The following is a 27,770-nucleotide window of genomic DNA, read 5'->3' on the forward strand; positions in this document are numbered from 1 at the left end:
CACTCCAAAAACTGACTAAAGTTTAAACAAATTGAAGTTGTGAACTGCAAGCTGTGTTAAAAAGTGTAAATACGCTAAGAAGTAGAAACATTTCTGTAGTTGAGCAAGGCACAGGAAAGCTCATCTTGATGTTTGCAGCTGAAGTTAAAATAACGGAGAGTAACCTGTTTGCCCAGTAAACTTCGATTGGTTTGCTTTCTGGTAACTCCAGTGTGTTTTGGGGGTTACAGTTAAGGACAGCACTATCTGTGTTAGCAGTAAGGCGATAGACACAATTAGGATTGCCTGCTCTTCCAGGAAAAGAGCCAATAGATGTCAGGCAATGTATCTAAAAATGGACGGTGACGACATCCGTTTTATGCTTCGCTTGATCCAGTGTAATACTGTTGTGGTGGTGCTGTGTGGAGGAGGGGCTGAATTAAAATCATATCTATTTGTATTGATCATAAGGCTTATCATATGATGCAGCTTTTGTGGTTTGCCACTTAGACGTTCATGCAACTTCTGCTACAAAATACTGGCAGGGAGCTGTGGGCTTCGGTCTGGGGTTTCGGCAGTTGTGAAAAAGGGAGTAAGACTTTCAAGTTGCTGTGTTTTCACTAGAGAAGCTAAAATAAAATTCAGTTGCATAAACAATTGTAACTGGGAAAACGCGTCCCTATCGATGTCTTTAGAAAGAGCGTTATTCTGCAAAGCTCTGCCGAAGTGGCGTTGTGATCACTTTACTGTCACTCTCTCTGGCGGACATATGAGTGGGTTTTAGTTTGTCGGCGGGAGCATTAACCTTTGATTTTCCTGACTTAGGGGTTATAACTGGACAGAGAGATCCCCATGGATCACACTCCTCCAGGGCACCCCGGAGTTCTCCAAGTTCTGAACGGCCAGACTCTGGAGTGAGTGCATAAGGATTGCCCAGGGCTGAAAATACCAGGGGATACAGCTGGACTTGGAAATCACACCCTAGGCGAGCTTGTTGGTGTCTGCCAAGCACATAGCAGCATCTGGAAGTGCTCTAACAAGTGTATGTGCCTCTCTCTATCTCAGGCTTAATTTTAGTCACGAACACAAAATTATTTGTATTGCGAGAAGGTTTGGGGAACCACAAATATGGATTCTCTTCCCGCTAGTGTTAGCTCTACGGTGCTGGTAAGACTAAAAGAGCAAAACGATACTGCTCCTCTTATGGCTGGGAAATTGTTTTGGCTTTACAGAGAGAGTTCAGCCATCTGGGGAAATTATTCAACTCTGTTCTCGTTTCCAAAACTGCAGGAGAAACTATATGTATGTCTGAAATTTGTTAGGATTTTGCTTGAAGCACAGTGTCAGGGGCATGATGAAAGAGACACCGTCTGCTGTGAGCCAGCAGAACGTTTTTCATCCATACCCCGCCATCACTTGCTTGAGTAGCAAATGGAAACAGCCATCTAATAGCTGAGGAAAATGTTTGAAATTAATTGGTGGTGGAGTTGCAACTCTCAAGGGGATGCACTAGCCTCCTGTGACTTGGAGCATTAAATCTGCTTTCATGTCAGGGCAAGGATTGTGGTCTGTCGTGCCCAGCAGCTAGACCAGGAATGGGGTTTGGACATTTTCAACATGAGCTCAGATCGAGAACTGCAGAAGCTGAGGGTTTGGGTAAAAAGGGCTGGGCATCTGGCTGATAGTCGTACCAAACAGCCAGCCAAAGCAAGAGCATGGCCAGAGAGAGCCTGTACTGGAAGTCCCCAAATCCATGGTAAGAACTGCTGCCTGCAACGAGAGGCATGTAGAGATGGGGCAGGTTGGAACAGGCTTCTCAGGAGGGGAAGGTGAGCTGGGGAAGGGGAAGGCAGCACGAGGCAGAAACCAGAATGATGAAACCACAGACCTAGGTAAGGACTGGGAGCTAGGGGGAGAAATGGGGTCGGGGTTGAGGAAAGGCCAGGAATCGAGACTAAGCAATGAAGGTTGCTCGCTGCAGCCAAGAAGCACGTTCAGCTGTTGAGAGACTGGAGGACTTTGCATGGTTGATGGATGAACAAACCATCAAGCTGCTGGTCCTGTGTTGCTGTGGTTTATCCAGGACCTTTGGTCCTTCTGGAACTACGTGCTGGAGAGTAGTGACACCGGTATGCCTGGAGGAGGCAATGCTTGAGGTAGGTTTCTCCTCTGCCACAAGAGACTTCGCTGTCTGTTTGCTTTTGCCAATACTGTGAAGAGACAGAGCTTCAGTCGCTAGGAACTGTCAGTATAACGCTTTTTCTTGCAAAACCCAGCCAGTGCCAGTCCTTCAAAGACCAACAGTCAGACCCCAAATCATTAGCTTAAAGATCCTGTAATTTTAAAAAGTATACCTGAGAGGGTTTACTGTTGTTTTCTTTGTATTGGTGCCTTCGAGGGTCTAGCTTGCCGGCTTTGTCTGTAATTCCAAGACCTAAACACAGACTTTTCAAGTGGGGAGTTCGGGGGGTTGCTTATTTTTCTTTTTTTAATGAAGCTAAGGGGAGTTGGGACTTTGAGATGCGACCCAAGTCTAAGCAGTCCTTCCAGCCACAGTGGTTAAGATGCAGCAATTTCCATAGCAGGCAGCACACGAGGGGGTCACACGGCTGCTGTTGCCTCCAGCTGCCTGTTGCTGTCCAGTGTCAAAGGCAGAAGTAGCTGGTACCAGCTGGCTTGCAGGTAGGCTTTCCAAGCCAGCTGCACGCTTGTGCTTCTGGTCCCTGAGGAGACATCTTAACCACGTGTCACCACATTACTAACTGAGGAGTGACTGAAGAGAAGTAACTCCTTGGTTGTAGGAATTTAGGACTTCTTCAAGGAAAATGTTCCATGTGAGACCTGAGGCACATCACAAGCTGCCAAAACTGCAGGCTGGCTTCCAGACAAAAGAAGTGTCGGCGATGCTTCCAAACTGAGTAGCTAAGGTTTTTCTTAGTTTTTACTTTATTTGAAGCCATTTTTAATGTGAACACCCAAAAATGGGGTACATAGATACCAATTGCTAGAGCCTTCCTGTGGTGCTTTTGTAGCTTCAGTTGACTAAGGAAAGCAAGAACAAAGAGCAGAGCCTGAGGGAATCCACGCCTGCCTTCCCTGCAGGCGAGGGTGAGCTCAGCGGGCTCCTACGCAGCCCCAGGTAACCGAAAGGCGGCTGTTGTGCCGTGTGTTGGCTTGCGCCAAGGGAGCAGAACAGGGACATGGGAGAGATTTTGGTGTCCTAAGAAAAAAAATTGTTAAGGATTTTCTTTTTTCTTATAAATTGTTTCTTCCTCTCTTGGGAAGCTTATAATAAGGGGGGGGAGAAAATGATGCTGTCTATTTAAATGTAGGTGAGTATTTCCAGTTCTCCACTGCAGCTCTTAAAAAAAACCACAAACAAACAAAAAAACCCCAACAAACCCCAAAACCCCAAAAACCTGGCATGTCTGTGAATAGCTCCACAGGGAGAAGTAACAGATGAGACCTTCACCATCTAGAACCGGAGCAGTTGTGTGTTAGACTGAGTGCTTTCCTGTGGTCTGCCTACTGTTGCAAGCAAGTGGGATGAATCACCTACTGTCCACAGATCTCAGTATTGCTTAGGAGCTGGCATCTCGACTGAAAAGATAGTTGGACTTTGCTCCAAGGTATCTGGGCTTTTTTTTTTTTGCAGTTTTATTAGTAATCATCATATAAATAGATATACACTCACCAGGATGTTGAGAATTTCCTATAGTATTTTGTTGTAGCCATTTGGTCAATAAACAGCGTGAATCTTTCTGTATTACCTGCATGAAATCTATGGTCTAGAAAAAAACGTTGGCTTCATCATTTAAAAAAAAAAGATAGTGAGACTTGAAAAAAATCAGCCGGCGACTGAGACCAGCTCCAGCCACGTGCGTTTGGCAAAACTGCCCGATTTTTCAGGAGAACATAGTGTTGAACAACCTAGTTGTGATCAGTTCTGTCTATGCTGTGTGAGATGGAAGATCTGATGCCAAGAAATGGTAATTTTTATGCAGTGAAAGATGACGTACACTTAATTTTAAGCACTTCTGGCCTATGGGGGGGGGATCAACATATTTAAAAAGCTGTAATAAACCCCTGTTCAGCAGCACAAAGCTCAGCTCTTGTGCAATCTGGGTATTATGCTTCTGGCCAGGAGTTAGTTCTTTTGGGTACATAAATGGCAATGTCAGAGCTTAGCTATCCAGGACATTCATATGCATAAGGGAACCCCCACTAAAACTTACTAACATGAGAGGGGTTTAGCTGTAGTAGAAAGGAGGGGAGAAAAAAAAAAAGCTGAAGGCACTCCTACAATGTTCCTTCAGCTACTTGAATTTGGGAGTGGTGAATGCTTGACGCTCTTCAGAGTGAGAGTGGCCCCAACAAATAATGCCTGGCAGCACTATTTTACAGTAGCAGTTAGTGATTACAACCTTTGAAAGACAGAAATTGATCTGAACAGGTTACTCTCTACTTAAGTGATTGGCTTTTTTTTTCTAACCCTCAGTTGGATACGGATCTGACATGCTGAGTTAGTTTTTGTCCGAGTGCCCTGGAGATCAATAGGATGCTTTAAAAGGGAGGGTAGCAGGCACACCACCATTCACTCCTCACTGCTGGGTGTTGTGTGATTATTGATAATTAATTACAACGGATTTAGAAGCGAGGAGTTACTTTCTATGCCTGCTGAGCATCCCATCTAGAAGAGGAGGCGATGATAGCCCACTTATGTGCTGCTGTTTGAGCAGCTCAGCGGTGTCTGCATGGGCACTGCATGTTTCAAAGGCACTTAGCAGAAGGGTCAAGCACCGACGGCTTCCACACAGCCCAGTCTGAATTCAAGTGCATGTTTGGAAATGAATCTCTTAGCGTGTCTGTCCTCCTACGGCGTGATCAGCGTTACTACATAGGCAAAACTGGCACTTTCTATAGGGAAGAGGACTGGCATGTTTAACAGCAGCATTGGGATAAAGGACAGGGTGGGTGAAGCAGAGGCCTGGTTGGGGGAAAGCCCGTTATTTGTGGGCTTGTCAGGACTGCCAGAACAGGATGGCTTATGTCACTGCCACAAAAACTGAAGGGGGGAGCTGTGGCAATTCAGCCTCTAAAATGTCATTGTGTCAACTCAATTGTCTGTCTTTCTTTTTTTAAGGATAGCATTACAAGAGGACCCTCAACAACTCCTCAGACAGAAATACACTTTTGAAATGGAAGCAGCAGCCTGAACCGTAGGACATGGTTCAGAAGGGAGGTCTGCAGGGCATTAATTCTCCATTTGAGGAAAGCGGGGTAAACTCTGCAAAAAGGTTGGTGGTACAGACCTTTGGCAGGCTACTTCCCAGCTCTCGAACATGAGAAACTTTTGTTTGTTCTTTCATTCTTCAAAGATCAATGCAAACCTTTATTTTCTATAAATAATTTAATAAATACTTTTGTTTTACAATGATACAACAAATAACAAATTCATAGCAAATGAGTCACAAAGAATTTAGGATCAGTATACTTTTAATAAGGTATCAGTGTCAAAATACATTTCCTTATCAAGTTAAAGTTCCCATACAGTTATAATATTGTCAATAAGAATTCAGCAATATAGATTATGAAATAATTATGATAAAAAGTATGATTAATATTAAGACATGGAATATTTTTTCAGAATGTTTTAGTAAACTGTTAGGGTATAACATTTTTAATGCTGAAACTACACAAATAAGAAACAGAAGAGCAGTATTCAAGTGTCTTTAATCCTTGAAGCCTTTAAGTCCTTGCCACTGCAAATTTGTCAAATCTGGCTTGCCAATTTTCATCAGATTTTGATGCTTACAATATATTTTTTTCCACATGGTAATAACTTTACTTTAGGAGTAGATTATTTTTGGTAATAAACTCTTGAAAGATTGCCTATAATAGGGACTATCATATTTTTTTACATTATGTACCAATAACAAAGATCTTCAGCTTTTCTAAGTATGTGTGGTTAAGACTCACTTAACTCTGAAGTGCTCAGTGAACCCAAGGCTCCCTCTCTGCCAGTGTCAGTGCATGACATAAAGCAATTTTATAAACCAGGCTTCAGCAGAATCAGAAGGCTCAAAAGAATATATCTTTGTTCTAAGTTTCTGGGCCAGATTTTTACCTTTTGTACATTGCCACTGTTCCATTTTCTTCAATGAAGCTACAATGATTTATACCAGTGGAGGAAACAAGACGATATAGCCCAACATCTATCTAGGTCTGTATGTATTTTAAAGTCAGAACTGCTCACCTGCCTTTTATTACTTTAATATTTTTGCTGTTTAAATATGTTGTAATTTAAACTTTCAAATCCCTTTGCCTTTGAAAGCATTCAAAGCCTTATTTTTTAAAATACGTGCATGACAACTAAGGATAGTTGGAAAGGAGCTCTGAAAACATCTGGCTGGCTTTTAATGACATTTCAGCTACTGATTAACGTAAGGCAAGTAAAAATGATAGACACCTGCCTGCCAGCTATTCATCTCACTACACTTAATTCTTTTTGCCTACTTATAACTGAGTTAGCCTAATATGCTGGGAAATACTACTTTAACTTTTAGTTTTAATGATTCAACTTTGCAATTATATTGCTAGATAGCATGTAAAATGAAAAAGGGTAACATTAGTCAGAGGTGTTAGTACTGGCCGCTGGTCAGATTCCTGAAATATCAGCAACACCATAACAAGTACTACTAGTTCTAGCAGAAACAGCTCTTGAAGTTGTTTTGTCCTAGATATAGCAAAAGAACCAAGAGACAATTAACAACTGACCCAGAGAGAAATTAAAAAAAAAAAAATCTGTGTGAAAAACAAAGAACAAAACAAGAAACCCCAACAGAAACGAAAACACAGGTCTAAATCCTCCACTGGGGGAAATCTGTAGGACTCCCTTGGCTGTAGAGCTAAACCAGGTTAAGGCAGCTGAGAACGTGGCTTGCTTCTGAGGAAAAAAGCTTACAACGTGCAACTGTCACAGATACCCACAAACATTGCAGTTCACCATTCACATTTCTTTCAACAAAGTGTATAAAAAATGAAGGGAAGGGGGGGAGGCGGAAGGCTGGGATTTTTCCTTAGTATGCTTTTCCAAAAGTTATGAAAGTTACAATACGATAAATGCTGGAAAACAGAAAGACTCAAAGGATTTCAGTTTGGCAGATCAACAAAAAACTGTGGTTGGAGATTAAATTTGTTTCATTCATCTTTGGCAATAATAATAAATCTTTGCAGTACTGCAGCCAAAGTATCACATGATGAGGCATTTATACCACAGCTTTTTATTAGCATGAAATTTGAAGAAAATTTCAGAGTATAAATTACAAGTAATGAGATAAGGGGAGGGTAATCAAACTCTCTAAACAACACTTTAATTGCAACAGAGAAAATACAGTAGATGTATTTCTTTAATATGAATAATAAAGTGAGTAACTTCAAAAGGCCACTATTTGGTAACGTGGACAGGTTCAATATCTGAGTAAAATCCTGTAAAAGTGTATTGGTATTAGAAATTGTCTACTTGCAAAAATATATTTAAAAACTGAAGCTGTTTTGAACAGTATAGGCCACGGAATATTGCAGGATCGCTCAGGTTGCCTGGTCCAGCGCTCTGAGCAGTTCACTTCCCTGCAGAAGCGTAGAGCTGCCCAAAACAGGGACATTCACCTCACAGTCATATCTCGTCAACTCGGGCAACAAGTAGGGTTCAAAGGAGGGCCCCAGCAGACGACTGGTCATACCTAGAAAAGATTGCTGAAGTAAGTCATGGTGCTGAGACCAGAGAGAGGACTTCTCTCCTCTCCTCCCTCTTCTGTTTATACCAGTTATAACTTCATTTTGTGTTTATGTCAATATGCCTCAAACCACCAACAGTTACAGGTTTCAAAGCAAACGTATGCATTGCTCTGCAAGCATGTCACACAGAGAGGTGCAGTTTTTCACTTCCACCCCCAATTTACATTGTTCTGAGAAAAATTATATTGGTGTAGATGAGGAAAGCTGCAATAAACAACACACATTTCTAAACTGACACCCACTCCCCTTATATATTAAAAGGGACATATATATATCCCCCCCTTTAATGACTTATTTTAACTTTTAGAAGGCACACGTTAAGACTATAACCTACAAACCTCCCATATCAATACTGCAGTGAAGTTGTTTAAGTACAATTTATTCGATTCCATCACAAGACAAGAGTATGGATGGAGGATGACTGGACCTCCAAGGTAAAAATGTATTAAGTTTAATTGAAATGAAGGTCAAAAATAATTTTTCTTCATGTGTTACAAATGTAAACATTAAAGTTTCACACTAAACAACAGAACTAGTTTTTCATTCTATGAAGCAATACATATTTGGTTCTTGCTTTGTCATCCTCCTCCGTTTTTGGTTTTTTTTAAAAACTGTTTTCTTTCATGGAATCAGTACCGGAACTAAATACCAACACTTTCCAATTTTTGTATTTGACAGCTCTTACCTGACGCTTTACAAGCTGGCTGGACAGTATAGTCCTGATAATGGGAACTGTAAAACGGAGGGGGAAACGCTCCTGCTTTCAAATTCTCACCAGGACTGCCACAGGTGGGTTGTTGCTGCTGCTGCTGCTGCAGTTGATTCATTGGTTGGCTCAGACCTCTTGAGTTACAGACAAATTCATCTGATTTACATAGTAGGGACAAAAAAATAAATTAAGCCAGTGTAGTAATTATAGTGGATAATACTAATTCAAAGCAAAGTGATACTCGGCGTGACGGTCACACAGCACAGGCATACCTACACATCTTGTCACAAAGGAAGTCCAGAAACAGCACTAGCTCTAGAAGTAGTATTGCACTCACTCAAGATATGCTTGTGTGTAAGGAAACACAGTGTTGTAGAGAGAAGGTATCAATTCTAGCTCTGAGATGTCCGCACCTTGGACCAGCATGAGGTAAACTCATCTCCATTAAGCTGATCTCCGTTACCTCCAAAGCAAGGGTGTGAACATACATGAAACCATCTACCTGGTAGTTATCAAATGTACCTTAAATTCTTCAGCTCAGTGATAAAATATGATCTTTAGTTTTAGCTTAGTGTAATATTTACAGAGCTTATTTACATTTCCTTTTGAAAGAGTTTTGTTTCTATTCAACCTGTCTTAAAATTGTGTTTCAATACTTAACATTGCAAAACCACTTTCTTATCTTACCAGTAAGAACACTTGTGCTGAGAGACTTCTTTTCTGTAACCAAAGAACAGTTTTCCCCTTTGAGAAATTTCATTCTCTTCCACATTAGGTGAGATGGGTTAATGACAGATGGATCTCCCTAGAATGTGAAGAGAAGCAAACCAAATAATTACACCAATGACCGTGGTGAGTCCAAAGTTGTGAAGGGGATGCATTTCTTATAATTACCCCACTCAGCTGTTGCAATGCTTGTTCTTCATAATCCAGTTGTCGCTTCAGCTTCAAACTGTTAGACAGAGCAATTCTTGCCGGGTTTATATCTATGCCTCGTTGCCCAAAAGCATCCAGAGGCCTATTGAGAAAAGATCGCTGGGTGAGTGAGCAGGGAGGCAAATCTAAACCATCTTGTTAATTTATACAGATTCTTCTTTCATTTAAAGACATTTAAGGTGTCTTTGACACATGACAGTGGACAGACCTCAAACATCAAATGTTTTCGTTTCCTTTTGTTAGTCATCCCACAAGCTTTGGAAACTTTTTACTTTTGGGATCAAAGACTAATGAAAGTCTAGCTTAAACAGCCTCTAGGAATCTCCAGGCAGATATAAAAATGCTGTGGAAAAGAAAGTAATGCGATTTTTAAGGAGAGGATTTCAAGAGCCACACCTGTCCCCTTGCTTTGCATACTAAATATGAACACACATGTTGCTGTTTGGGGACAAACCCTCTCTTTCCAGATGCATATTCAGACACTGGTATTTCTGCCAACAACAAGAAAGTCCAGAAAGCAAACTGCAGGTAAACTGCACAGCTTCATGTTTTAAAATGACCATTGCTATTGTACGTACTCCCTGAATGTTTTAGCGTGACCAACAGCAAAGACCCACACTCTGCATGCTACCCAAGAGCTACAGAGAAACTTCTAGCTACCATAGGAAACTTCTAGGACTGTAGCCTCTGATCTACATCTCATCCCATACCATTCACATGTGTAAGAAAGTGATCAAAGCAAAGAAGGGCTGTAGAAAAAACCCCTGTAATTTCAAATCGTAGTTGTAATATTTACGTATGCCAACAATAAATGTACTGTCATCCCTCCCTCTCCCCTATTTTCTGTTGTGCAAAAAATATGTGCAAAATAAGAAAGTATGCATGGGTCCCAGCTCACTGCTGGACCAGTAAGCCTTTTCAGAATTTTTTTTATAACTGCATGAAGTCAAGCAGGCTTTGCAAAATTACTTGGGTAATCTTTACCCAACCAGCAGGAAATCCATGCATGCATTCTTACAGGCAGCAAAAGCTTAGCCCACTTCTGATTCCCCTAGACTGACTGCCGCTGGGAGAGCACCACACTAATTTCCCAAAGAAGTGCACTCTGATGCCTATCAAAACAACTACTGAAGCTGAATTGAGAAAAAAGAATTTTCAATATTATGACCCCCCACCCCCAATCTTTTCCGAGTAAAATACATACTTGGACCCCAAAAACTCTTACCTTTTTTTATATATGGGCATGCTGGGAGAATGTACTGGTGGCCCTGAAGGGGAACTTGATAGGGATCCTGAGTATTTATCCATGAGTCTCCATTTAGTAGGAACATATTCTAAGGGGGGATCAGGTGGCCACTGGGTGTTTGGTCTTCCTCCCATCGAAGACAGCGGAGTGCTGGCTTGGTCATGGTACGGTGGCAGCGATGACCTGCTCACATTGTTGAAGAACACTGATGACAGGGACCCGTGACCACGATTAATGTTTTTATTTGATAGCTGTGGGCAATATTTCTCTGGGAGGAACTGATTCTGTGAAGCAGAAGCAAGGGGTTGGAAGATGGTACTCATGCTACTTAGACTCTGCTGGGTATTTTGTGCACTTTCAGAGAGAGGACGTTCTTCTTGGCAGATTGGGCTGAGCTGGAAATCTTCTCCATCCATAGGAATGTAAGGAGCCAAGGTTTCAAGGTCCAGTTCATTGAAGTCAGTCTGCACAAAAATAAATTAAGTTGATAAAGAAACCAGAAGTTAATAATAGTTGTGGCAGTTAATGTGATATGAAATACTAGTAGACGTGAAGCTGAAAAATCACTGTATGCCAAATTTACCTACATGAAACTGGCCAGCTCCTATTTAAAGATGTCTTATTTCTATGACTAGCATGCATGTTTGTCGTATCGTCAGCAGCAAAGTAAGACAAAAAACTGAAGAAAAAACCCATCCAAATAAGCAGTATTTGCTAAAGCAGCTTGCATGCAGCCTGCAACATCGCTGTGATCTGAACTAGATCTTGTGTGTCATTAAGCTTTGAATAACTTGTCTGCCAAGACTCTACAACATGTGGCATGTAGTTCAACCTCAGGATTTTTCGTGCTAAAATAGAAAACACAGCTTTCTCAGAATCCAGATACATGAAAAAAATGTGTCTAAAAATGCAAAAGTTTTAAAAAATGTAGTTGGAAGGACACTGTTGCACTAATTTTTTTTTTTCCCTTGGAGAACTAGTCACATTTAAATTCATTTCTCTTGGCATTTGACCAGAGCTGAACGGAGAGGGAAATGAATGTTGGCCCACCAGTCAGCTCATGACACAGGCACTTTCTAACACTCATTTTTCCCACCAGACAAACCTGCTGATGCGGTGGGACACACCTGTGAAAGCAGATGCTGAGTCTGACAAAACTGAAGTTTGCACATGTCAAGTCTTGCACCGAGTTTGATCCTGATCCACATTTTCCTCCTATCCATCCATTCCTTCTATTGCTTTCATTGCTATTTCTACGTCCAAACTTGGATGAAATTTCTTCAGGATATGGACTACAGCCTACCTGTATCTTACTAAGTCTGCAAATTTCACTGGCAAATTGAGGCACCTCATTTGGGCCCAAATCGCCCCAAACTTTCCATAGGATTAATAGGAGGAGATGAGTGTAAGGTCTGAGCTTGCCAGCCAGCAATACCTGTTCCTTTCTCTTAAGAGCTTGTATTTCTTAACAGTTAACAAAGGCATTTCAATTAAGTACCTAAAGTTAGGTGGGCTGAATCAGGCCTACACCTTTTATTCACTTGATGTAACATTATAATAGTGGAGGATTAAGAGAGTTATTTATAGAGGGAATTTCTACACTCACACCCTGATTAGAATGCAGGAGACAGACACTTTATGTTACTTTATGTGCAAGTAATTGCCACATCTCTCTGAAATCCTCCAAGAGGTAATACAAGAGGAATATATCCAAAATGACATTTTTCACTTTGTAGTTAAAGGAGGCATGTGCTATGAGGGGCATTTCTTTCTCACTTTGAGGTTTTGCAAGAATTAGTTTATTTATATTTTGTTCTAGAAAGGATATTTACTCGCTAGTCATTAGGACAGTTTCTAAAAAAAAAAAAAAAAAAAGCTGCAGCATATATTCCTTATCCAGTCTACAGAAGCTTCCAAATTCTGAAAGCTCTCTGCTGCTGCTTCTTCTCAGCAGTGCCACCACAGTGACACCCTAAGGCACTCGCTTCAGAGAGTTAGGGACAGAAATTTACACCCCAGCTTTTGAAAGTGTATATTTTTGTTAGTGTTGTGCATCAAAGTTTTGGTGTACATGTGCAAATGCAGTTTGCATGTATGTTACTATATCTGCACATACAGGATGCATCTGTACTACCTGCTAGCAGGGGACTGATTCTTATGGCTTTTGGAAGACATACTAGTTCCTTACCTGGGAGTTGCACTGACTTTTTGATTCTGTGTCCATGGCAAAGAGTTTTTCAATCACTTCAATCTTAAGATCTTCATCCACAGAACTGTAATAATCTCCTGGGCTGCTTGGCTGCACAGAAATAAGAATTTGCTATAGCAAGACAACCACAGTATTGGCTTAGCATCATGCAATTTATACTGTGCTATTCAGTAACAGATCTCTCCTATGATACCAGGCTGTATATATAGTGTCCTTAGAACCCAAAACCGTCCGCTTTTCTCCAACACACGATGACTTGTCACTACAAAATTTGAGAGCTATACTGATTAACAAAGGCACCCAATACAGGAACCTAGTTGTTGTCTTAATTTAAATGTTTTTTTGGCAACTCAGACCAGCAACATGAGATGTACACTATTAAATACTTGTGTCAAGAAGAGAGATGCTTAGCACCACCTCAATGTCTTTATTAAAATTGGACATCCTCTAGTAGAGGCTGGCTAAGAGTGGCTCCAGCTCTTGGGGGCAATGCCCTGAAAGCGCATTCATTCTTTCAGCGAGGAACTCTATGGAGCTGCTCTCAAAAGGCTGAGTTGGGTAAAGTTTCTGGACTAGAGACTATAGCTTTTAGTTAACAAACAGAAAGAAGCCATATGGATCTGGGACAATGTTGCTAGTGACCACACCATTTTACACTGGCTTTTTATTTAAGGCTACCTCCATGAAAGGTGGTAGCACGTTCTTCTACTAGATGTTTTATAGGTTATAGTAATTACAGAGGGACAGCTGGGAGAAAATGAGGACTGCAATGTAAAGGCAGGATATAGTTCCCATTTGATGTTTTTGCTATTGATGCTTAAGATATATGCAGTACAGGAGGGATACAGATATACTGAGCCTCGTTAATAAGCAATGAGGCAGGACTGCTAACATGAAAACATCATCTACATATATTGATAGGACATATATATATAAAACATAACATGCTTTTTTTTTTTTTTTTAAAGCTCTTCTTACCGTGGAACAGCTACTGTTGCTGCTTGCACTTGGAGTACTGCTGCCAGGGGCAATCTGAGGCATTGTAAAGGATGGTATCGTCAGTGGTTCACCCTGAGCAGTGTGGCTTTTCACCTCCACTGGCCATGCTTTGTTTGGTGTCAAAACAGCACTGGTAAAGGCAGGGGCTTCCTCAAACTTCTGTGTCCCTGCATGGAGTTTTAACAATATTAATGGATGCTTTTAGGTTGTGCTGTGTTATGATATAATTGCAGCTATTCATTGAAAGTAAACGCTGCTCCTAGTTGCCATGACAATAAGTTGGCATAGACTTAATGCATGTTGTTTAGTCAGCAAGAAAGCCTGATTCTGCTCTCATTCACAGAAATTTTCCACTGGCGTGAGCACGTGGGCTCTTATAGCCATTACTCCTGATTTGTACACACAGCAAACAGACCTTGTCTGTTAAGTTTCTAAATGTAGGCTCACATGTGGTTCTTTGTTGCACAAAAATTATTTATACAAATACTAACCAAAATCCAGGGAAATAATGGCATCGCCGGGTGTTGGTGCCAGCTGAGCAAGTTCCTCTGGTTCCTCCTTTAACTTAGTAAACAAGAAATCGCTCTTCTCCATGCCAGGGACGCCGCTCTCATAGGCGGTGCTCATCGTCAGCAGGTGAGGCTTGAAGAGCGATTCCGTTTGGTCCATGGAGAACACAACATCGTTCTTCTCAATTTCACTAACAAGAAAATAGGTTTTAGGTATTTTGCACTCTAAAAAAAAAAAAGATGTGGGTAATGTAGGCAGTACAAACTCTAAAGCTAGGGCCAGTACAAGCGTTTTGGCCTCTCTCGGTCGCCTGCCAGGCTCTCGACAGGCGAGGCAAAGTTCCAGCGTTGCTGAGCACCACCATCCCACATGACGCAGAGAGTGTGGTCAGGACTTCTGTGGGAATACTTGGGGCTTTGTTGCTCTGCTTTTTAAAGGGATGTAGTCGAGGCTATAATGACCCAGACTATCACTCAAATAAGTATTTCCTTTTTTGGACCCATCTAGGACCAAAAATACTTAAGTTTTGCCAGACAGAGGCAAAACTTCTGATTGGTCCTGATTTTTGAGGCGGAAAACAGCTTCTCCTAGCAACTTAAGGTACAATTACTACTTCGTTTTATCTCTCTGTCACAGCATTAGAAAAACAAAACATATTAGCAGTTGTGTTACACAATAAAATCTTCAGTGCAGGCTTTATACTCTGGTGTATCAGCAGAGCAGCCGCTCTGCAGAAGAGAAAGGCTGTGGTGTATTTCAACAGCATGTATGGGAACAGGCATGCCACATTTTTCATCAATGTCTAACATCAGTAAACAAGACTGAACAAACATGACTAAACTGATTTCCGAATAACAACACTGAATAAATAGACCCTTCAAAAGTTCCTCTGACTATTGCATTTCTTCCAGCACAGGAACCCGTACATGGTTTTTCTGTCCCGTACCACTTACCTCAGCACATAGTTGACACAGACGATACACTGAGGCTGTAGGTTGCGCGTATTGTAAATCACTGTTCCTTGAGTCTCCAGCCATACGTATCCACCATGCTTGGCAAGCATACGGTACTGGCCTGTCACTACTTGACCTTTTGTACACACTGAGAAAAGGGGGCAGAGAGATATAAATAATGCAGCATGACAGGAACGCATAATATGTAACATTTGTTTTAAATAAACCCGCTTCTGAGTTTTCATTATGCAAAACTACGCTAAGACATTTGTTAGCAAGGATGCTTAACTTTGGGAAAATTTGGCCATTTTAAATATAAAATGGGCTGTTAATTTGAGGTCTCAAGATACATGGCATTTGAGTTCTTTAGATGGTCTGAACATTCAGATCAGAGTGTGGGATTGTTTTTTGCATTTAATGTAAGATCCTAATTGCCCCCCAAAATAATGCCTTGCTGACTGTATGTTTCTTGAAAGTCCCTGTTCTAGAAGTGCCTCAGTTCAGGATCCCAAGTTGATCTGTAGAAAAGTGAATTTACTTAGGTGATGGATAAGCCCAAGAGTCAGATGATTTGAAAGCTATACTCACAAAAATTTTTTTAAAAATCTCATGGTTTAAATCTATACCTATCTCTTTTTATACCTTAGCATTAGGAGCTGGAGATATCAACATCACAAATCAAGTGAAGGTGTCACTAGCACAGCATTGGTCTTAAGAGGCTGAAGAAGTAATATCACTCTTAAAAAAGTATCAAAATTAAGAACGGTAAACGGGACTGTTTTGCCTAGGAGAAAATATAAAGCTGAACTACTGTATTTCTCCGTCTGCTTGAACTGTGTTGCTCCTCTGCAATAGCTTGAAATTAGCAGCCTAGAAGGAACCAAGACCCATGTGACAAATCAAATAATGTTTATTTAACTCAAAATGTTTTTTTGAACTGGCCTGTGTTTCTCAAGCAATAAACTGACAATAGTGCAACTTGGTTTAAAGCTTCATCTAGATGTTTGAAGGGTGAAATCCCCCCTTCCCCCCACCCCAAATATTTTGTAATATTTGAAGAGAATGAGTTTTCAATATAGAACTTTGAGATGTAAAGTTTTTATGATGTCCTGTCTGTTGTAAATCCTTTCCTAAAAGCAATGAATATTGTCATGCAATTCACAGTTGTCAGTTGAGGAAAAATATTGTTGACTAATGGCAATAAAATTAGGGCTGGAGTATGCAAGTAGTACTCATACTAATAAGAGTTTGTATTTGTAAGCAGACACAGTCACACCGAGTTGCAAAAGTGGGAACTAGCTCAACTAAACCTTTGACCACGTTGGCAATCTTTACTTTTAAACAGCTTTTATGCCTGAAGACTGTAATGCCATCAAACTAATGCCCTAAAAATAATGCAACTTGACTCAGTAAGGCTGGAAACTTGATTCTGCAGTCTTTGTAAAGAAAAATTCCTCGTGAATGTGGCCATTAACAGAAGCTATTTATTGTCAGTCTCTCCTACATTGCCACCATACAAATGTATAAATCCAGGCCTGTGAAATGCAGCAACTGTTTTGCAGATAATTGTTGCTGTTTTTATCCTTCTATCTCTGAACTTTGTTTGTTTTCTTCCTAGGAGTATTTAATCATCCTTCATTTAATTTATTTAGACAAAGTAGAACATTACTTTTATTGATTAAATACTTCTGGTGGAACAAAATCAAAAGGCTTTCATTTCAAAGTGTTTTAGTGAGTGGACTGTTCTGCTCTGCTTGTGAAACATAATTACACTGCTTCCTAATCATCAGCTCATCAATAAGAGTCACAGTGTAGGCGCCTGTTACATTACAAAGAAGCTTTTTACTGCTTTAATCTTTTTTATTATTATTATTATTCAAAGCATGTCATGTTCTGATATAACGAAGTACAGCAGAATCCCTCTGTGGGGTAATCTCATAAATTACTAATACATTCATAACTACTGACTTTGTTATCAATGCTATATTTAAGGTTCTGCCTTCAGAGTGAACTTCTCACTTCTCTTTCTCTCTTTTTTTTTTTTTTTTAAAGTATACATTACCTTTATCTTTACAGAACTAGTAACATCTCAATTAAATAGGCTCCAGTTATATTCCTTATCTTTGGGTGGAGAAAGGGGGAAGGCAGGGATGAATTTAACTGAACACAAAATTTGTTTTTTAATTGCTGAGACACACTTGAGAAATATGATTCACTTGGAAGTCTTGTCGAACTTCTGCTAAGTACTACCAAGTGGCAGGTCCCAGATGGTGACATTCAGCTCCCCGCTGAAGTCAATAGCAAAATTTCCATTGACTTTAATGGCAACAAGACCAGACTCTACAGAGAAGCTATTATAGATTATTAATTGCTGAATTGGAAAACATAGCTCTACAGTCAATCTTTTGTGTAGATTTATGTAACAAGACAGAGATTTTCATCTTGCTTGCATAGCACGTGAAAAACTGGGTATGCTAAATACTGCCAAATCCACTCTAATCTTCCATTGGATGGTGACTAATTAAGACTTTCATACTCTATATGCATTACACTTCCAGCCAAGAACACAAACACTATTGTGGCTTGCTTGAATGCGAGGTTGTTATTTCACCTCAAGAAAAAAACCAACAACCCTGCAGTACAGTAAAACTGCAATAAGCATGATTTATCACTAAATTAGAAGGAAGGAAGGGAAGGAGTTCTGCTTCTATGCAAGAGACTCATTTGAGGTTTTTCTCCCTCTCTCTCTTCAAACTCCAGTCTCCTTCCTCTATTTCCTATGCATCTTTACAACACTAAATGGTTGGCACTGTCAGAATTGATGACTGTGTTATTGCATTCATATATACTTATAATAGCATATAATATTATATGCATAGCATATTTATAATAAAAATTATTGTTTAATACAAGTGTGCTGCTGAACATGAATTTTGAGGCGGATATTTCCATGTATAAATGACCATGGCCAGGAAGAACTAATAAGTTCCGTATAGCTACGTGCTAGAAAGAACTAGTAAGTTCTGTATAAGCTATATACCTGCTTGGTTACCCTGTGCATTAGACAACATCTCAATGGCACACATTATGAAACCTAGGGATCTCCTATTCGGAGGGCTTATCTGTGTTTTCTCAAGTCACGGCTTGCTGTCACTTTGCCTTTGTGATTATGCTCTGAGTTAGTAAGAAGCCTGACTGTCCCAGAAGACAAGGGAAGTATTTATCTTAGAAAAACTAAAGGGGTCAAATTTGCTGGCAATGTGAAGCAATGGTTCTGTTGTGGGAAACAGCATTTATGAGGCACAGAGTTTGGTCCTGTGCTTCCCACAGTAAAGATCATCCATGCTGATGCTGTGCTATCAGAAACACTATGGAACAGTTTGACCCTAAATATTTATAACCTGTGCAGTGCACAGTGCCTTGAGCACTCTTGCTGGTATAACTCACCCCTCTAGACTTTCCCTTGCCTTCATTCTGCTTCTCAGTCAGTCCTCGTGCCCAACAGCAAAAGTCTGTAGGACACGGCCCTTTTCAGTAGGCACAAATAGCATCTAGTCATAAACTGTGCTCTACATGAGGTGACTCATATTGCTAGAGTGAAAAGCAACCTCAATCAATGCCTGGTCAAGATAGTTACTAGAAACTCTCCAGAAATCTTTATGTGAAAGAAGTCCCAACTGAACGGTCCCATTTAATTAATTAGATAGGGCTAACCAACAAAGGCGCTCTCTCTCTCCTGTTACCAAAGAGATTGCCAGCTCTCATTTCATTCCCTCCCTCGTGTTGTCCCATTCTTAGAAATGCAACTCAATGATTCAAAAGCAACAGGGCAGCATACCACTGATTTCTCAGGATGACTCTCAGCCCAGCACAGGGTACGGGCATCCTATCTATGAATATCACTAATTCCTTGTCATTGCTAAAAGCAGAACACATATTACCTAAGAAACAATTTTAACAAATACATTCCCAGACAAATCTCTGTAAGTATGGTGTGATTTCTTCTATTTTTTTTTTTTTTTTTAAGCAGCTCTGGAAACAGGATGATTCATACCAACACTGTTTTACAGCACACAACTTTATTCACTGCCAAACATTCTTTCAAGTAACATTTCAACTCAAAGCTGTCCTGAATCCTTGCCATTGGAGCTAATGCATATTCCCTTTTTCCCCTTAAGGTCAGACAGTTATTCTTTGCTGCTACTTTTCTCTGGGAAGCACACAGAAATACTTTCTGTAAGTCTACTTGGTGGGCAATTCCCTACAGACATGACCTCAGTCATGGGCTTTTTTCCTGAGGACAGAGACCTTGATCATAGTAACTAAAAGGTGGGGGTTTTTTTAGCTTGTGGACTCCAGTCTAGCAGCTTTGCTTTGTTTTTAATAAAAAGAGCAGCAGCAGCAGTTTTAGTGGTTCGTTGCTGAGAACTCTCCCATGCACTAGTTCAGTGGTTGTAACAGCCAGAGGTGGGAAATGTCATTTGTACATTAGTGCACCATGCTGTCTGCAGCCATAGCACCAACTCTAAGGACAGAGACTGAGGATTTAAATCCAACAATTTTAAGACACCTTATGTGAGAGAGAGAGAGGAAGCATAACTGTTTGGCCTGCTGAAGAGAGGGAGCAGATCTTGGCTCTGATCTCTGCTCCCGGAACAATTTGGGCACTTTATGTTGAAAACAGCTAAAACTGGCAGTTCACATAGGCATAAGAATAACAAGAAGCAGCTGTTCCTGGCAGTATATATTATTTGTTTAATAAACATCCCTTTTAGAAAGCCTCCTTGCACATCTGTTTTGGGTGGGGAAGATAGTTGTTATTTGGTAGCAGAAGACAGACATTCAAAAATACACTGTAATAAGCTCTTCCTATTACCCTCTACAGCTGCTCTTCCTGCTGAGCCCAACGGCACACAAGAAGGATGATACCACCAGTAATCGCACTTCTTACCAGGCTAGTACTGCCTAACTCAGCTTTTCAAATTTTCAGCTGATCCTTGTATTATCCCTTAGAGAGACAGTGATTCTCCTCTCTACCATCCAAGTTTAGTTTTAATTATGGCAAAAATCAGACCCTCTGGAAAGATTAGCAGCAGGTTTCAGCTAGACAAGCACGGCAGCCTGTAAGCTTTCTTGCAAAGTGTAAATACTGTTCTCAGATAATATCTGCACACAAGGTGCATTTGTATTTTCAACTACTTATTGAGGTACCTGCAAGCCGTGCTTTATGCGCAAACTGTGAAGAAAAATAAGTATATGACTTACAGTTCTGGTGACTCTTGGTCATACCCTCTGAGTCCAAGGCATGGTAGAACTCGTATGCCGAACGGCCCAGCAGCTCCTCTGGATGGTATCCAATCAACTCTGTTATTCTTAGTTAAGAAAAAACCAAATATTTAAAATTCAGGTCGTCAAAGCCTTATGCTTACATGTGCAGGGCAGCTATCAGCTCTAGTCCTTAGACTAACAGAATTAAAACCACAATATGAGAAATTCTGAACTTCCGAACACATTAGGAGCTGTAGAGGACTTCTGATCATGTTCTGAAATATTTCCATGTTCAGAATAAACTGCCTTTTACTACGACTGGAATAAAAATTCCTAGGAATGCCTTTACGTGTGGTGCAAATTTTCCCAGGCCTATTGCACAGTATCTCTTATAGAAGGTCTCAGCCGGAAAACTATTGCTGACAAAGTTCTCAAGCTGTCCACTACATGCAGAAACTCCTGACTACCATCATTCAAAATCAAATGCATGTGAGGGGGGTAGTGGTTGCCACCATCAGGTTTAAAAGTATGTGTTCGTTTAAAAAAATACATAGAAGGGTTAAATCACTACTTTGGGTATTGCATTTAATAAAACAAAAATGCAAGGTGAGAAATTAAGGGCAGTTAAAAGAAAAAAATCATCTCATCTACTTAGTGTTTCTCAATTATATGAGAACTTTAGCATGTGGATTAGGTTACTTGGGTGACTAATCCACAAACTAAGTAGGATTTTACACAAAGCAAGCTATGATCTCAAAAACGACTTTTTTTAGAGCCTTTCTGTGTACTCAGGCAAGGCAGGATTTCTCACAAGTTCCTGGATAAATGGAAATAGGTCATGAAACTGTGCAGATGATTTTCTCTAATGAGGGGGGGGAGGAAAAGGGTTCCCTTTTCCTAAATTCAATTTGAAATACCATCACAGACAACTTTACAGGAAACACAGGTCGTAAAAAAATAATTCAAAAGCAAAGATATATCTTCTGGGAAAATAAGGAAACATGACTGTTTTCCAAGTCAACAGTAGTCTTGGATGCCTTTTCCTAGCTCTTAAACTGCAACAACAACCTGTAACATAGCAGAGAGCAGTAGCAGAAACAACTACAAACCGACTGCTAAGCTGTCATAAACCTTGAAAAGCCAGGAGGTTTGCAAGGAATGGTCACATCTTGCAGCACGTCACTGCTGTCAATGGTAGTGCCCAAGTTTTATGCATCGTAACTAACTCCCTCAGAAAGGCTTTATCTGCCACGACCACGTTTGATTAGTTGGCATTGCTACTTTTAAGAGAGACATCCTCAGGTTTGTGCACTCCCTGGAAGGACAACCTTGGCCCAGCCCTCCAGACACAAGCATGTCTTTACAAGACAGACATGTAAATACTGTAAAACAAACAGAGCAAGAGCATGGCATTCATCTCCCAGATCCCCCTCCAGCAAGGAACACACATAAGATGGAGCTATTTTGTGTACGGTTTGAACGCCAAGGCACTGAGTCAGCTTTTCCCTCGCCTCCACAGAACTGTATAGCTTATACCCCCAAGGACACCTTGGTTTTGTCACTCTGAAAACTCCTCTCTGTCCTGATTTCCTTGGAACAAACCTGGGTTTATAATGGTTTAGTTGAGCAAAGACCGTAGTTGGTTTTACTGGGTTCCCCCTGAAGACTTACTCTTCTGTTTATGTTTACAGTTTTGTTTACGCTTACAGTTAGACTGACAGAGGGGAAATTCTTGAATCAGGTTTCAAAAAGAGTGCTTTTTTGACTCTCTTCACTGACAAGCTTCTGAGCTTTTAAATTGCACCCCAGTCAAATCTGTAACTTTTCTCTGAAACCACAACTGGGTTTTTTTAACAAAAGCAGAAGGTCTCATTATGCGTTGGTCGTCAGCTGAACCATCAGAAGAAAACAACAAATGCAGAAGGAGCCCTAATAAAAGTCAGGCTCCCAAAATACAGTTGCTGCTTGCCTTTACGCAGCCAGCTGGGACACATTGGTGTAATGTAAGTGGCCAGAGGTTTTTGCCAGGACCAGTGTAAATATACAGCCTTTAAAAACAGAAACTATGGCCTTTGGTTATATAATGGCATACTATCATAAAACCGCCCCAGTTAGCTTGGAGCTCATCACGAGGGGAAGGCTTTTAAAATTCAGGAAGTTGAGGATTTACTCTTAATCCAGTCATTGGGAGCTAGGAGCCAAGTGGGGGCTGAGCGGGGAGAAGGAAACGGAAATAAAGATAATGGGAAAAAAAAGAAGCACCATGTACCCAGCAGCACCAATGCAAATCCAAAACCACGTTACAGCCTTCATGGGTGTCAACAGTGGAACTGAGATAGCAAGCAAAAAATATGCCTTAGAGCAGGCTGAGGGACTCTTAACTCATCATATAGGAACTGCAATCTCTACGCCAAATTGTCTATTCCAATCCTGTAATTCCCCTCTCAAATTGCTCCTCACTGATCAGTTCATAACGAGCAGCCTCACTACAGAATTACTCTTCTTGTCATTCCATGGCACAGAATGACTTGTGCTGCGATCCTGCTGTGACAATGTAAAATTGATTTATATCTAATGTAATCTTGGATGAAAGTTAGCAAGTGGTGGGTTGATATCTTTTTACTACAACCAACTAGAAAGATACAGAAAGATAGAAGTAAGATATCAAAGAATTACCCACAAACTCCACAACGTTGGCCAAATTCTAAACCCACGCCTGGTAATAGTGAAATACTAATCTTGTTTTAAAATAGTTACTTAAAAAAATTTTTAAAAGGCTAAACAGCCTCTCTGCCCTTGTTAACTGATCTGTCAATCTGTTACTACTATTCACATGCAATACATTTCTCTTTAAACACCCCTGGGAGTGAAATGATTTTTTTTTAAAACATTATAGAATGTTTCTTTCTCTCATCCCAAAAACCCCCTAAAACTGGCTGACATGTTTCCTAGATACATTTTTAAATACCACTATTTTATAACAAACACTCTCTCTCCAAGAATTGTTAACAGTATTGGTTTTGGGTGCATGACTTGGCAGATCACACCCTCCTTTATTCCTCCTCTGGTGCTGCTGCCTCTGAAAAGCTTAAAAAACAAAGCTTGCAGGCTGCAGGAAGTGCAGGGCTGGAAATCAGATTAGCCAGTTCCATGCCACGTTATGCACCAGGGCCGAGGCGGGCAGCTATCCCTGTCTCCATCACACCCATCCCATGACTCTCCCGAGATGTTCGTGGAAGAAGACTGGCCGCAGCTGACAGCCCGAACAGCACCTGGGCCAGAAGGCAGCGAGTGCTTCGGCAAAGGTCTCTGCACTGACCTCACTTGAGCATCGCGTTGAGGATCGCCAGTGAGGTGCACCCTCCAAACTCTGTGTGCTTTCCACAGGAGCCTCTTGGCAATACGAAGCGCCAAGTGAATACACAGAGGACCAAGCGCAAAGGAAAAAGCATCCTCCAGAGCTATGAAGAGGAGGAGTACATAACTAAGAGAGTCACAGAAATGTATGTGCCCCACGGGACCAAAGGGCCATTTACAAAACCCGAGCACAGAATGCAAGACTTCTAGTTTTGCTTAGACACCGGACAGAAAATTGCTCTTTGTGCAAGCTGTGGAATGACAAAATTGGAAAACAAACTGTATGGTGGTTTTGGATGGCATTCCCACCATGGTAGGCTTTGTGTTTCCTTTGCATTTGTAAAAGCTAAAATTGGTGCTAATTAGAAGGATAACAATAATTTTTGTTGAAGAAGAGAAGTGGACTGAGAGGCTGTTTATTCTCCTGTTAACCACTCGTTTCTGAAAACACAAATAGCTTTAGGAGAATCTTAATTTTGCCAGACTGGCACTTCAGTTTTCTGAGCTAAACTTGTCACCATGATGTACTACGGTCAAAATCTCAGCAAACACAGTAAAGAGGTGGGCAGTAGCCCCCCGCAGTAGCGGATCTGTCCCAACTACTGCTACTTAAATGCTTTTTGAGCACTACTTCAGTTTCTCTTAATATACCCATTTCTTGGGATGTGGAGTAAAGGCAAAGTGTTGTGCTTAGGGTACACAATGGAGAAACAAGCGATCTGAATCCTATTTCTAGATTTGCACAACTTTACCCTACCTTATCTCTTTGAGACATGGCAAAGCAAACAAAGCTCACTGCTTCAAAGGCTGCATCTCCTAAGAGATGAGCTATTTCGAGTGTTTTGGTTTTTCTTAAAATTGTCTTTTCTGTCTCTTTATAGGAGCACAAAGCTTTTCATTGTATACCATTTCTTGAGTTAAAATAGTATCGTAAGAACCGTCAGGACTGAGAAGTCAGGCTCTTTGTGAAAGACTGGTGTAATGTTTACTGCTCATAAAAAAAGAGCTGCGTGTATATTCATCGGGCCGTGTGTGGACTGTGTGTGAGGGTGTGGATCTCTTAACAAAGTCTTTCTGTATTCAAACTGTTACCAAGTTATTGAAGTTAAATTGGTCTTAACGGGAACAAACAAACAAACAAAGTTATACTTAAAGCAGAATGAGTTAAAAAAAAAAAGAAAGAAAAAAATAAAGCCCAACACAGCCACTACGCCTGGGGTAAAGCACTCTGCCAGCCTGCTAGAGCAGGCGGCAGGGCAGCGTGGCAGTCCTGCCAAGTACCCACATTTCCTCTTGAAAATATTCATGGCTTCTTCAACTCTAACCCAGGCCAAAGAAAAAAATAAAAAGCAAAATCCTGGGACCCCTGTCCACTCCTTAGAGGGACGGCTGGCCTGGTCAGGTTTATCTGCCCTGCTAGGCAAAAAAGCTAGACGGATACATTAAAAACTTCACCAGGACTCCGTCTGTCCTACTCATTTGGTCTATCTAAATCAAAGTTTCGTTATTAACAAAAGAAGTTGGTCATGCTTTTTCTTAAATATGGCATATACCAAAAGCCAGTTTTGCCAAATGCGGATCTTTGGCTTCAGATATCATCGCTTCACTGTTGTCTCCATAATGCATTTTCTCCCTGAGCAGGGATGGAGGGACAGGAGGTCCTTTCAAATGCTTATTTGCATTCTCACCTAATTTAAAAATATTCCCCAAATATAGGTCAAATGGCAAACTGACTTAAACCCTCATATGAGGTCCTATGCCTGCATATTGCTGTTTTACAGGAACATCACTGGAAGCTCAGGACAACTCAGTTTCCTCTCAGCTGGGGACAGCCTGGATCCCACATGTACACTCATATTAGGAGAAACCTAACTGGGACCAACACTATTGGCATTGCGTCTTCCTGCACCATCCTATTCTGAATCACCATAGATCCTCCATCGCTCCTTTTTCTTCTTCAACTCTTCTAGTAAAATGTTCCAATCACAAAAAAGTAAAAAAGACTATAACTAATTGGGTTTCTTGTAACCAGGAACATACAATTCCCTAAAGCAAGCCATGCCTTCAAAGTAATGGAGAACATACGCTTTTCAGCATGCCGGTGCCAGGGAACTGGTTTGTGACGCAGCCTCCGGAGCCGCCGCCTGCACATCTCGCCCCATGCAGCACAGATTTGTTTCCTTAGCCTTCTCTCCTCTCATGTATGCTGCCCTCAGCAATTACGGGCAAAGAGCGCTTCCCCCTCCCCTCCCCAGCACCCCAGAGAGGTCACAGGGATGAAGGTGAAAAGCCAACGCCACCTACAATGCCACGTTACCCTCCCTGCTTTCAAAACCCTGGTCCTCTCCAAAACACAGAGTATGGTTTTCTTTTCTTATGCATAAAACAAAAAGGCTGAGACTGCATGTGCTGGGGCACCTGAAGTAGTTTGGGGGTTTTCTATCAAATTCAGATACAGTTTTCACTTTCGTTTTGTGGATTTTTTTTGCCACAGAAATACATTGCTGCTATTTCTATGTACCCATAGCCCCTGCGGCTCTGCACGGGAAGATACGCTGAGCATCAGCTATACCACCAAGGTACAAAATTGCCTTCATACAAAGACTGCCTTTTTTTTCCTGACTAAAACACCCTCACTGGAGATCTTCCCTGACACAAAAGCATTGTGCAGCTGAACTAAATCCTCACTTGGATTATTGAATTGTACCACTGATCAGTGTTTCCATATTACAGCTAAAATAATCCTTCCTGTAAACCACTTAGCCAAGATAAGTGGAGCAAGGGAACATTTTTAAATCGCTCTCCAGGAATGGCTGAAGCAGGCATTTAACAGAACAACCTATTTTTAATATTTATATCTCACAAACCTTTCTTGACAGGCTCATCACCTTGCAAAAGCTGTTTTAAGAATACGAATACATCCCACCTAACCACTGGCAAGTCATAGGCCCACATATACAAATTATTTTTGGAAGGCAAAATATACGGGCTAGTGTCTCACACATTTTAAATGAGGGGAGGCCAGTCTTGCCTGCTTCATATCGCATCTGTCATGTGCCCTCCTGAGGAAAAGCCAAAAGAATCAAGGCACTTCACGTTAGCCAACTAGTTTTTGTTACAAAGTGTTGAAAGGTAGCCAGCCTATATTTTGCATGTTGCTTTGTCACAGACAGAGACGATGAGCTTTCCTAGAGAGACGACAGATGTGATGCTCATTTTCCGCAAGGATAAATTTCAGCTGCATGTACAAGGGCAGCTCTCTTTTGTACCCACTTGAGCTTCATGCTGGAGGTGGGTGCTTCCATTATTAAGGTCCAGCACGGCTGCCATTCATTACGGTACTTCCTCAGAAATCCTAGGGTTTCTCTATCTGAATGCTTCAAAAATAAAAACTTAATGCTCCCTGGAAGCAGACACATCCACACCAGATGAACTGCAAAGGGAATAAGCAGATCGCTGCAGAACCTGCTAGAGGAGGCATGCCGCCCTCAATGATATCAGCCCTGAACTGGAAAGACACAATCTCTTATGGAGAAATGAGCTGTGTCAGCCCTGCTACTACACTGCAGAAAGGCCAGAGCAGGTTGAAAAGGGTTTAGGCATCTGACTGGCACATGCTGCTTTTCCTCCCCTGCTCCTCATCCTGGATTTACGTTCCTGGCATAAGCTGCTCCTTCAATACAATTTGTCTAGCAGCACCGAATTTGATAAGAACAGCTGAGTGTTTTGCATTTTTATGTGTCTAGTGATGTGTCATCTGTTGGAGAGAAATCAACATTGCTCTGGGAGGGAAGTGAGAGCCAGGAG

The 27,770-nt window shown here is 41.1% G+C and overlaps 1 protein-coding gene across 2 annotated transcripts in view; it reads right to left on the minus strand.

Annotated features, from left to right (window-relative positions):
• Positions 1-7,350: 7,350 nt before the first annotated feature.
• EPAS1 (endothelial PAS domain protein 1) overlaps positions 7,351-27,770 on the minus strand; it is an 80,603-nt gene continuing 60,183 nt past the window's right edge. For both annotated transcript variants that reach the window (XM_072856760.1, XM_072856759.1), the window contains 10 exons: positions 20,604-20,710; positions 15,339-15,486; positions 14,367-14,575; positions 13,855-14,042; positions 12,856-12,966; positions 10,647-11,131; positions 9,380-9,503; positions 9,173-9,290; positions 8,462-8,641; positions 7,351-7,721 (listed from right to left, as the gene is read on the minus strand). In XM_072856760.1, the coding sequence (XP_072712861.1) occupies positions 7,570-7,721; positions 8,462-8,641; positions 9,173-9,290; positions 9,380-9,503; positions 10,647-11,131; positions 12,856-12,966; positions 13,855-14,042; positions 14,367-14,575; positions 15,339-15,486; positions 20,604-20,710 (1,822 nt within the window). In that variant the 3' untranslated portion in view covers positions 7,351-7,569. The remainder of the gene's footprint in view (positions 7,722-8,461; positions 8,642-9,172; positions 9,291-9,379; positions 9,504-10,646; positions 11,132-12,855; positions 12,967-13,854; positions 14,043-14,366; positions 14,576-15,338; positions 15,487-20,603; positions 20,711-27,770) is intronic.

The sequence above is a fragment of the Ciconia boyciana genome, chromosome 3, assembly GCF_034638445.1.
Source record: "Ciconia boyciana chromosome 3, ASM3463844v1, whole genome shotgun sequence".
In the NCBI taxonomy this organism is placed as follows: Eukaryota; Metazoa; Chordata; class Aves; order Ciconiiformes; family Ciconiidae; genus Ciconia; species Ciconia boyciana.